Consider the following 12045-nt stretch of genomic DNA (forward strand, 5'->3'; position numbering starts at 1 on the left):
CCCTGCCCTCTCCGACACCCGCCGTGGCTCCTACGACGCGCCCCGTTAACGCCTGCAAATGCCGGCTCTCCCTCAACCAGACACAGTTGCGGGGGTGCTGGAGGGCAGGGGCCGGGAGGCTTCGAGGCGCCGCAGCACGAAGGCCGCCCGCGACCGGGGCAGCTGCGGAGCAGGGCCGGGCGGGAAGCAGAGGCGCGCCTGGGGACGCGCTTCGCCCCCTCCGCGGCCGCGCCTGCGTCCCCCAGCCCCGACGCCGCCCCACTCGGGCCGCCCGCGCCTCTGCCCGGGCCTCGCCCGCCGGGCCGCGGCGCCGCCCCGCCGGCGCAGGCGCGGTCCCTGGCGCGGCGCCCCGCGGCCGGACTACAGCTCCCGTCGTGCGCGGGGGCGGCGCGCAGGCGCAGGCGCGGCGCTGCTGGTCGCGGCTGAGGGAGCTGGGTCGCTGCCGCCGCCCGGGTGAGTGGGAGCGGCTGCCGCGGGCGGGGGTCCCGGGCTGGGGCCGGAGAGCGGCCGCGGCCGGTGGGGCTGTGCCGGGCAGTCCCCGCGGGGGGGTGCCGGGGGAGGGTATGGCGGGTGGGCGGCGGCGGGCGCAGCCCTCCGCCCGCTGCCACAGCGCGGCGGGAGTCCGGCGGGAGGGGCCGTGGCGGCGGGAGGAGGAGGAAGAAGAAGAAGAAGAAGAAGAAGAAGAAGAAGGGGCTGGGTCGGCGCCCGCCCGCCCCGGAGCCCAGCGGCTCACCGGGCCCCCCCCCCCCCGAACCCTCTGTTGGCTTTCCGGAGCGGGAAGGTTAGGGCTTCGCTAGTGCCCAGCCGAAGGGCGCAGGGCGGGGTTTTGGCGTTTGCATTGGGAAATGGGCTCTGCAGCAGCGGGGGCTTCCTGCCGCTGGCGCCGAAAGGGTTCTGTGGGCTCCGGCGCTGCGGGGAGCCGGGCTGCTGCGGGGCGCTCAGGTGGAGGGGCTTCTTAGTTCTGCAGCCCGCACCCGCCTTTGCCGTGCAACCCGAAAACTGTACCTTTAAAAACTTTGCCTGTACATCTGGTTAGCATAATCCTTTCAACTTGCTGTCTATGTTCTCCACGACTTACAAAGCATGCAAGTTAATGACGCTTAATTACGGAAGAATGCTTTTCCGGTGCACCCGTGGCTGGCGGAGGGTTTGTGCTGCGTGGCCCTGACACCGGGCTGCCGCCGCGGGGAGCTCCCGCTGGGGCTGCACCCGGTGCACCGGGACCCCGGCGCCGAGCCGGCCCCGGCGAGGGGCGCCTGCACCGGGCACGGCCGGGGCCCCGGAGGCTCCCCTGCACGTCTGCGCACCCGCTTTTCTGTATTTCCTGAGAATTTTGCACCTGAGCTCTCAGTATAAGCCTCTGAAAGCCGTCTGCCTGTTTCTTTGCGGGTAGGCGCAAGTTGCGCTGAAAATACGCGCCCTTCTAGAGAGGTTGCTGTATGCTTTAATTTGCTATCGTATATTGAATGTGTCCTTAAGACTAATGTTTTGCTACTGTGCCAGGTGTACAGAGCTTGAAAGAGAGCCTGTGGTGTAGGGCAGAACCTGAAATGGGCTAGTACTCGGAAGTTTTCCCCAAGCAGCGTAATGTGAATAAAGTGAATTTCTTCTACTGTCCCGTTCTAGGATTGAAAGTTTTGCCACTTACCTGTATCCATTACAGAAATCTGAATTGTTCTATAAATGTTCAATAGCTTGCATCTGATGGTTCTTCTTGATGGAAACACCTGTAGGCAGGTCCTCCAGGAGGAGATACACTGTGTATCAGTGTCTATGGGCAGTACCTCTCTATTGAAACAAATCCAGGTATTGCCTGAAGAAAAAAAAAAAATGTCAAAACGTCCCTCATCTTGGCTGTTCAGTAACTCCCAATGCAGTGGTGCTGCCCTGTGTGTTGGGGGAGGGAATGGACAGCTGGAGTGGTGATTTCCGCTGGAGGAGCGGCTCAGGGCGGGCAGTACCAGTGGTAACTGGCATTTTTAGCTTATCCCAGCCTTGTATTTATTTGTGATCATAACACCTGCCCTGCAGCTAGTTTGGTGAGCATGCCTAGAAGTGTCGTGGAGACGGATGTGCTGAAATGCCACCTCCCGTGCTGCCAAAGCTGCTGCTGCTGTGCCCCGCGCAGCTTGCTGAACGCATGCTTTGAGGCTCCTGGCTCTGTTGCCTCTGCTATTGCCTGGGCTGGATGGGTACATCTGTACAGCCCTGCAGCGTGGGTTTTCAAGAACAGGCCCACAGGAGTAATGCCAACTTGGCAGCTTAGCCATCACTCGAGAGCACCCTGCCTGCAAGATAGCTGTGTCCTAGTTCTGTGTAGTTCTATACAGGCCGTATAAAAGAGCAAAGTGGGCTTTGTCTCATTCCAGGTGCCCTCCAATACAGGGGAGGAGCTGGCAAGAACTGGAAATACAGGTGTTTTCCAATTTCCTTCATCATGGAAGAATCTTCATGGTCTGTGTAGTTACTCAGCAGTAGCTCTCTGTCCCACTCTGCTCCCCGGGTCACTGTATGGACAAATGTGAAGTTGGGGAGGCTCCGCTTGCCATCCATAAAACTTAGTAAATTGTTTCTTTGAACCAAACGAAGCCTCGGGTCTTTTTTTAGCCCAGAATAGCTATTCCTTACTGCCTGGAAAACAGAATTTGCCCTGACAGAAAGCGCAGGCAAAGATGAGCTGCCACCTGCTGGCTCCGTAAAGCTTCGAGCTAGGGAATGTCTGCTGGTTCCCTGGGCAGCAGAACCTGGTCCGGGTACCCTACCCCAGGCTGGAGATTTGGAAGGCTCAGGTGGGCTTTTGAGAGCTTTCTGCTAAGCAAAGCAGCATTGGGCTGTTCAGCAGAGGTATCGTGAGGTGTTACAAAACCCTCCTAAGGAGTTTGCTTGGGATTATGGTAACATTTACATTTATTTATTTTTCTCCTAGCTTTGGTACATAAAGATACTCTTTCAAGTGCAGCGCATTTTTTCATAAACAGTTCTGTATAATCTTGCACGCTGGAAAATAAAATTGTTGCTGTCATAGGGGTTCCCTGGGGAAACGCTCAGATTAGGCTCCTCCAAGCAGCTGGGGTGGTCTGGGGCCCTGAGTGGTGCAGGAATGCCGACAGCCCTGCGAACCCCCCTGCTCCAGACCCCCCTGCTCCGGGTCGGGTTCACCCGGAGGCTGGGTGGAAGGAGGCTCCGAAGGAACAAATGAGATTAAAGTGAACTCTGCGAACGTGCTGGCCAAAACCGGCTCGGTTTGTTTTTCGTGATGTCACTTCTATTTTAAAATCCAAGTTACAGAAACCATTTACAGTGGACTTTAACAAGACTGTAGTTTCCTGCGGGCAAGATATTTCTAAAGAGTCACTCCTGTTAGGACCCCAGGAAATTGTGTTCTTAAGTATACTAGAAGTTTCTGGGGGGTGAATTTTTGAAAGAAAATTGGAAGCTAGCTGCTTTTAGAATCTTATGCATTTTAAAAATACACTTTCAGAGAGGAGAAGACAAAAATATTTTAACTTGTAGTTAAGAGGTGTGTGAAAGTTGCTTGACAGTCTTTCAGGGGATGATTGAGATAATTATAAAATGGCCTAAAGTAAAGTTACTGCTATCTTCTAATTTCTTTAGTTGTTCATTGATTTCTCAGGTGAAGGAATAATGGCAAGATTTCTGTCTTTGCGATGTCCAGCAGCATATCTTCATTTCTGATTTTTCAGCTTCTCTTCTGCTTAATAAACAGAGAATTGAAAGTTGATTGGAAGTGGTGGCTTTGTTTCCATTTCCCCAAATGTTTCTTATGCAACTCTGAAGTTGCTAGAGTGAAGAACTTAGCTTACCTTATAGTTATATATCTGAAAAAAGAATACTAGTCCTTTTGACTTTTAACGTCAAATTAAATGTATGTAATGTTTTCATGGTAAAGCTAAGAAGGATACTTAGAAGAAAACTAGCTCCGCTCATCAAAAAAGTGCAAAGTATTTGCAAAGCCAAAATTGATGGTTACAGTTTTGCCTACAATTTTGCAGTAAGATGTGCCACAAACATTCACGGTCTAAATAACTGCTCCTTCTAAAACCTTTTCATTTGTTACGCATGTATCTTTCTCTAAGCTGCACTGCTACAGTGAGTGATGGAAAGCAAAGAGTACCAAATGCATTTTAATGGGAGGTGAAGGGGCTTGTTTGATTAGATTAGGGCTTCAGCTGGCCTTTATGCCCTTTTTAGGCAATGAGAATTCCTGACACCATGTTTTAAAACCTGATTTTAGCACGTTATATCCGAGTATCATGTATGCTGTGGTTTCTTTTGTGGGGTATGTTTCTGAAAGTCATTACCAAGATGTTTCTATGTAACATGCTAATCGGTGCTATCATCATAACTTTTTAAAGGTGTCTCAAGTTAAGTGTGCTTTCATATTTTAAATAGTACTTTTGATTGATAGGTATTAGAAAATGTGTCCAAAACTCTTTAAATTTAATTTGCCAGGCCACACTTGATTCTCTTCCTCTTGCTGGAGTGAAGACTCAGTTACAGAAATAGTGGGTTTTTTTGCTCTGCTGCTTTATTTTTCACTTTCTTGTGAACACTGTAGCTCAGGATTTGAAATGGCTACTTTGATCATATTATAAAAACAAGTAAGGCTAAGGGCTATGACCTGTACATTAATTAACGTATTATAAAAGATGAGTAGTTTTCCAATGTAAAACATACCAATGCAGTAAATAAAAGGTAACTAATTCTGGCTGACAGCATTTTACAGCAATTCATGGAGAGGAAATACAGCCTACATGAATGTAATGTACGGTTATGCAGTGCTACTCTCCGTCAGAGTAAGGGCAACATTATTCTGCAGTATGCTAACTATTCTGCTTCTTATAATTACCCATTAAAACTACACCTTTTAATATTTGAATGCAAATGGACATGCAGAAATGTGGGAAATAGCAGCGTGCTGACGTAGGACTCAGAAGGTGCAGCCTGGTCACAGACAATGCTGCATAAGTGGCTGCAGGAAATGTTTTTCTCTTATGATAGTGTGTAATGGCTTAAACTGTAAGGAAGAGGAAAACATTAAAGCTCTAGGAATGAGATGTTTGCATGCAGATTGGGCGGCAACTGCTGCAGCTATCAGCTAATTGTCCTTCAGCTGTTACGCACCTGAAGAAACAAAACCCATGAGACTCTGAGAACTGTAGGAGGTGGCATGCTAGACCATAGAGACACTCCTTTGGTTACCTTTGGAACATGGCTTTGAAAAACATAGGTGTGCTACCCTCTGTATTTTCTGCAGCCATTAAATTGTTCTCAGCTCTGAGGCCTCTTGCAAAAGGTCCAAGCTCTTCCAACATGATTGGTTTCAGTTCAGAGGAAGCCAGACACCATTCTTTTGACGTAATTTACCATGAAATTGAGAATCCCTCCTGGTTTTTGTTGCATTCAAGAGAACTTTACCTAAGTTGGTAGTTCAGCTTTGGAATTATGTACTATTGATGTCAAATGTGGTTTACAAGTAAGCTCTAGTGTTTATATCAGTAATATTTTTTTAAAAGCAGACGTCCTGAAAATAGCTGTAAATATATTCCTTATTCAGGTGTAGATGTTTGTAGGAATTGTAAATTTACCGTTCTTGCAAAGGCAATTGTTAAAGACAGATTTACTTTACAGGTAAACTTGACTGAATGACGTGAATGAACCTTTACGTACTCATGTCTGTCTGTTCAGGGTCTCTGAATTAAAATATCACCATATGTGACGGCCAGGGAGACCTTTCTTGATGTAAACAACTGAGGTGAAGGAATCCTGTAAGCAGGATTCCATGATATAGCATGTATATATGGCCCTTCTTTTCCTTTTACTTAAGAGGCAATAAATTTAAATTGATCTTGTTTTGAAATACAGTGTAAGTGCAGGTTTGAAGTAATGCAGTTAGTATATGTGGTGTGAGCGTCTGAACTGGAATGTGGGCTATTAGAGAACAAATAACATTTGCTGTATGTCTGATCTGCGTTGAGCATTTCTATAGAGCTGAGAAAGGGGTTAGGGAGGCTAATGAGCCTGAATGTATGGATCTAGCTTTTGCTCCTCAAATACCTTACACTCTTGATCACTTACAGAGAGTCATTGAAATTACCTTTTTTGTGTGTGTGTGCTCAACTTGAAGCTAGAATTTGGCTGAACAAAAGGAAAATCCCAGAACTTCTTACAGAAAAAATGAGAGAAGCCAACTTGTCTGCTTCAACACTGTCATGATTAACTGCTTTTTCCAAGCCAAATGCTCAAAAATTGTGACTGTTAGAAAAAAGGTTCCCTGTGCTCTCCTTGTCTGTGCGAAGTACTATATAGACTGTACATCTTTTGAAGGACCCCAATTTCCTCTAAGTATAATATTTAGTGAGCACTTATGCAGTCTGTTCTGTATGTTTTTTTTTTTTTTTTTCTGGTGGTAGGATTGACTGGAGTGCTGCTGCTTAGGAGCTGTATTCCCTAAGCCTTTCATCAAGGTATTTTGATTTTCCTCAGACAGAACAGAATGTTGCTTCAATGGTAGTGCTATAATTAACTTGGAGGCAAACTTCCTTTGTTCCCTCTGTAGGTAATGTGCAGGGATATGAGTCAGTAATACCCAATTAACTTGTTTGCAGTGAAGTTCTCCTTTACTGACCTCAAACAGCAGCAGCAACAACAAATGTAAAGCATCTTAACTCTTCTTTTGACTGCAGTATCTGTAAAAACTGATGGCGTCAAGCCAGACTAGGTACAATTGGTATCTCCTCCTTCCCACCCCACAGCCTGCCCTGCTCTGTGGGAATTACGGCCTTGGAGTTTTTGTTGAGAAAACTGGGTACTGGCATTCATCTGAAAATACATATAGTTTAGTTATTGATGGAAAAGGGCGTGGCAGAATGGGATTTTTGTCAGTGAAGCAGCAGGGTGTAGACAGCTTCCAAGTGCTGTTTGTCATAGAATAACAGATAGCTATGAATACTGATGAAAAGGCTTTCCTTTCAGAGATGTATTTGGAGGTTGAAGATGCTTTGTAGTTGGGATATTTACCTTGCCTGTGGTTACTTCTTTTAAAAACTTTTTCTTTTATAGATCTGGTTAAGAATAAGACTTGGGCTTTGAAGTGTTTGAGCAACAAGTGTTTGTGCTACTGCCCAAGTCATGACACTCCCATTTCGAAAGGACTTGGACAAGTACAAAGATCTTGATGAGGATGAAATTCTTGGCAAACTTTCAGAAGAAGAACTGAAACAACTGGAAACTGTTTTGGATGATCTTGACCCTGAGGTAGGTATTAGCCAAAAGAAGTTTTATTTTTTCATTTGTTCAGAAACTAGTCTGAAATAAATCGAGACTCTTTTTTTACTTGAACAATACTTTTGGACAGAGATTTTTCCTAGTCTGATAATGATATTATTTACAGATATATATGTGTGTATAATGTTTCAACTGTTTATTTCCTGTTTGCAACGTGAATGCAAATGCAGTAGAGGAAAATGGCAGAAAGGATTGTCAGGAGGAGCTTTCTGGGATTTATTTCTAAATAAAAATTGCTCTTGGTCATGTTCTTGAAAAGAAAGTTTATTTAGAAAGGGCTGTCTAACTTTCCTGTTTCCAGTGTTGTCTGTTAAACATCCCTTTTGCATCTGTTTTTATTTTGTTGCTTCTACCGTTGGAGTTTGGTGGGAGAGGGAGGGTGCTAACCTCTTCTAAAGATTCCTGGTCCTGTATCTGGTAGCCTATATCTATTCCTGTCCTCGTGCTGCCTTTGCAAAGAGGAGGCAAATAATTACTCAGCTCCTGAATGATTATGTCAGTGTGGCGTATCGAATAAGAAATATTTTAGCTTTCTGTTATAAAGAGCTGAGTTATGTCCTCTACTGATACTGCAGCTAATGTCAGAGTCTAAGACTTGTGTTTCTACCTCCTGATTCTCTGTTCTTGCTTTAATAGGACTGGGATTAAGTTTAATCTTGATGTTCAGGGATCACTGAAGAATATTATGATCACCTATTTTGTTGCACTGCAACATATTCTCGATATTTTAATTGGCTTTGGTTTTATAGACATTTTAGCAGAGGAGAACTGGCAAAAGTGATTGGTTGTCTTTTATGGTAGTCTGAATTTCTATATGTTCTGTTCTTTCCATGCTAATATCCTCCTTTTTTTTTTTTCTTTTGTTTAGCTGAAACACATTGATGATAGCAAAAAACCACCTTGAATCAGGTCAAAAGTAGAAATGCTCTGTGTTAAATGCCAGGCAATAGTATAGACAGTTGTCTGAAGGACTTAGAAACACATGGATGTAAGTGATGGAGGAAGCAGTTGTCTTGCTGAATGTCTAAACTATAAATAGTTGAGTTTTATTTACTACTACTCATTTAAACAGTGTTCATTCTAGAAAAGAAATGCAAAGTGACTAGCAAGTCCAGTGCTGGGAGCTATTGTACTTAAAGAATTGCTTCAGTTCTATTCAGAGTGCAGTGTGCTCTATTTTTAAGTAGATTCTTGGTATCTAAAGAATAGGTTACCTAGTGTCCTCCCCTGCCCCCAAAAACAGGAGGTTGGCAAGGGATCAGAGGTTGCCTAAAAACAATGATGTATCAGGTTTGAACCTTGGGGAGAGGGAGAAGGAAGAGGGAAATGAAACTAAACAGGTGTTCACTCAGACTTTCTAAGCTGTACTTGTTTGCTCTGTTTTGTTTTGCAGAACGCACTTCTGCCTGCAGGCTTCCGACAGAAAGACCAGACTGCTAAAAAGGCTTCAGGTCCCTTCGACAGGGAACGACTCCTTGCATATTTGGAGAAGCAGGCTCTTGAGCACAAAGACAGGGAAGACTATGTGCCTTTTACAAGAGAAAAGAAAGGTAACACCACCCTTTCCGGTGTAGGTGGTTATGAAATCTCTGAAGTGGACTAGCCGGAACTACTGTGAACCAAAGTTTATTGAAGCAGTGGCAGCTCTAATGCTTCTTAACTCACAGTGTTTCCAAATGAGTGCTACTGTGCAGAGACAGGATGCTTCCTGTTCGAGCATTTTGTGGCGCTGGGGCTGGTGTGCTGTTTGCATGTAGCACAGGAAGGAAATAAGACTCAAAGATTTTATCAAAGATTGCAAAGTTCTGACAGGGATGATATCCTCAAACTAAGAGCTACCCATGATTTGTGTCACAAATAACAAATGCTGTCGTCGTGCCTGTGGCTTATGCCCTGTGGTGCTGAGTACAGACAGTAACATTTGTAATACTATGTTGAATTTAAAAAATGGCAGTAGAATGATGTTGTGGTTGATAGTCAGTAATGTTCAGAGACGTTGTAGGCTGACAAGGCCAGGCAAGTGGTTTATGCGATCATGTTGTCTTTCTAGTATCCTTACTGAGAGATTTAATAAGATTGCGTAGTTATTATTAAATAATTACATAGTTAACATCTCAAGAAGCTTTGAAGTCTGGCAGTGGTTTGTGGTCTAAAAACCATGGAAACATTGACCCAATGAGTGGACACATTAAAGCCTGGGAATTTTAAGTCTTTGTTTTGGATCTAGTCTTCTTGTTGACTTGATGGGAAGCCTTTTCCTTTTCAGGAGAAAAATTAAAAAATAATGTGTATCTTAAATATTAATTAATAAATATTGTAAGAATAGATATCCTCCCTTCCCCCGCAACCAGTTCCCAAATTCGTTGTAACTTACTAAGCACTATTGGTAGGGACAGAAGCTCCCAGTCCTGTGCTGGACACATCTGCATAGGAGGAGGCTTTTAGCTGTTGCCACAGTGTTTGTGTACTGCTTGTGAATCCTAGCTTGTCTGAACCTTCCCCTGCAGCAGGGCAGATCTGCTGCAGTTAGACTTCAGTAAATTGTTTTATAAGTTGTATTCCAACTGCCCAAGATGAAGAGTCTCCTCTCTTCTTAAAGGTTTGAAACCTTCTAATTCTACTTAATTCTCTGGTGTGAGTCATTGCTTATTTCAAACTTGAGTCTTCACTCATCTACTGAGTTTGTATATATGATTGTGATTGTGGTGTATATTCAGTGAAAATTGTGGTGGGGGTATTTGCATTTTCTCCGCCTGTAGCAGATAGCTGTTACTTGACAATGTTGGTCTCTCTCTTTTCCTTGAAGTAATAGAGAGATTGTGACTTTATAATGTGCTGCACTGTATATGATATTCTACTTCCTTACAAACACACTGTGTTTTGCCTTATTTGTGTGGTTTAAAATCACTTTTGTTGAGAGATGACAACTGTGACACTCCTTTGCTGACAGGAGAATGGGAGTTTGCTGTCTGAATCTGTAAAACAGAGTTAAAGATAACACAATGTATTGAATGTAGATGGCAGTCAAAGGTACCTATAGCAGCAGTACCCTTACAGTACCTCCACTGCTGGCAAGTACCTGTTAATCCCGTGTTTGGCTGTGTAGTGTGCTGCTGCTTCCTCCCCTGTTCTGCTTGTTGCCTCACGTATTTGCTAGTATACAGTGGAGACAGCCTAATGGTTTAACATGATTGAGCTAAAGTATATTTGGGCCTCGTGGCTCATTTGGGGAATCCCTTGCAGCCTGGCTAGCTTGTACACTGCTCCTTCAGGATATGAGGCTGGGCATGGAGGATTTGCTCTAGTTAGTACTTTTTCTACTGAGTACTAGTGCTTCGTTCAGATAGGTGGTTCTTGAAAGTTAGCTTACGTGTACATGCACATGGCAAAACTATTTGTTTTGGTAGATGAAATCTGTGAGAATCATGTAGAAAACCAGAAGGGTCCAGCTGTAATGCAGATCTTGGTTAAGAAAGATCAAATGTCATTTCCTTTATGTAATGAAGTATTACTAAATAGCCAGTCTGTCTGGATGTTGCAATATGTCATACCAGTTTAGTTAGTAAAATTTCCTGCATCTCTTTAAAAAAAAAAAAAAAGAGTTGCTATTTAATAACTTTTTCTACCATTTATTTTGGTACCATAGAGGAAAAGAAAATAATATGAAAAATTAAATGTAGCTTACTTTCATCAAAACTAAAAATATGGAAACAAATGTTCAGTATGGAAATTCATGCTCTGTTAAATGAGTGGGAGGAGGCAAGAAGGCTAAGCTCATTTTGTAGCAGGTGAGAAATAACCTTTTCCCCTCATGAAAATGTTATGGTTCAGCTTTGACTTGCTGCCATGTTTGTGGCCATTTTGTGCAAAAATCTTTTAAATCTTTTAAATCAAGAAATCATGATCTTTATCTAGATGTAAAACTTGGAAAGGGAGTGGAGCAAAACTTAATACTTGTGTAGGACATTTTTTATCTAGAGGTGGCTCTTATCCTAATGTGCTTTTCTTTAATATTAAAAAAAATGAAACAGATTACTAAGCTGGCTTAACTTTTCTCCTTGGCTAGATAAATGTATTATGGAGAAATACTGTCAAATTGTGGAATGGGGGTAGGTGAAGATCTTGCTTGATTATCCTGTTAATTCAGAAGAAAACTGACAGTTCTAACCATCAGATCTAGAGGTTTTGGGGGGAGAGAGAGGGATTGGAGTTGCAGCTATTTTCTTAGTGCCATTTTTGTGGGTCAGGCTTTGCTAAAATATTTCTGTGTGCCTAGCTGGTCTCATTGCTCTAACTTGGTCTAATTATTCATTTAATGGAGGAAGAAGGGGAAAACCTATCCTTCCCTTTCTCTTCCCTTTTCCTATTTTAGTAGAACTGATGTTCTGTGTGGCAATTTGGTCTGCAGGTTTATCAAAGAAGCTTACCCTAGGTTAATTTTAAACATCCTGGCTTGCTACTGATTCTGGTAACCTTGTTTCTGTACTACAGCGTAAAGGAAAATCCTCTTTTCCAGTTGTCCTAAGCCCATTTTTGGGTAGCATGTTATTAAAACGATGTTGCATCTCTTTCACTTGATAGATGACGTGATTTCGCCAAATCTTTGGAACTTTTTTTTCCTGTGTGCTATGAAATGTGGAAGATCTGAAATCATGTAAAGTGTCCTGATGTAGTGAGATGAACTAGTGCTAAAGAAATGTGAAGCTTAACAATTCCTAAATTACATTCTATTGCATT

The 12045-nt window shown here is 43.7% G+C and overlaps 1 protein-coding gene across 1 annotated transcript in view; it reads left to right on the forward strand.

Moving 5' to 3' along the window:
* Positions 1-412: 412 nt before the first annotated feature.
* LOC104034198 (tropomodulin-3) overlaps positions 413-12045 on the forward strand; it is a 28299-nt gene continuing 16666 nt past the window's right edge. Inside the window, exons 1-3 of the mRNA XM_075714686.1 lie at positions 413-453; positions 7084-7278; positions 8702-8858. Of these exons, the coding sequence (XP_075570801.1) occupies positions 7153-7278; positions 8702-8858 (283 nt within the window). The 5' untranslated portion in view covers positions 413-453; positions 7084-7152. The remainder of the gene's footprint in view (positions 454-7083; positions 7279-8701; positions 8859-12045) is intronic.

The sequence above is a fragment of the Pelecanus crispus genome, chromosome 7, assembly GCF_030463565.1.
Source record: "Pelecanus crispus isolate bPelCri1 chromosome 7, bPelCri1.pri, whole genome shotgun sequence".
Classification (NCBI taxonomy): domain Eukaryota; kingdom Metazoa; phylum Chordata; class Aves; order Pelecaniformes; family Pelecanidae; genus Pelecanus; species Pelecanus crispus.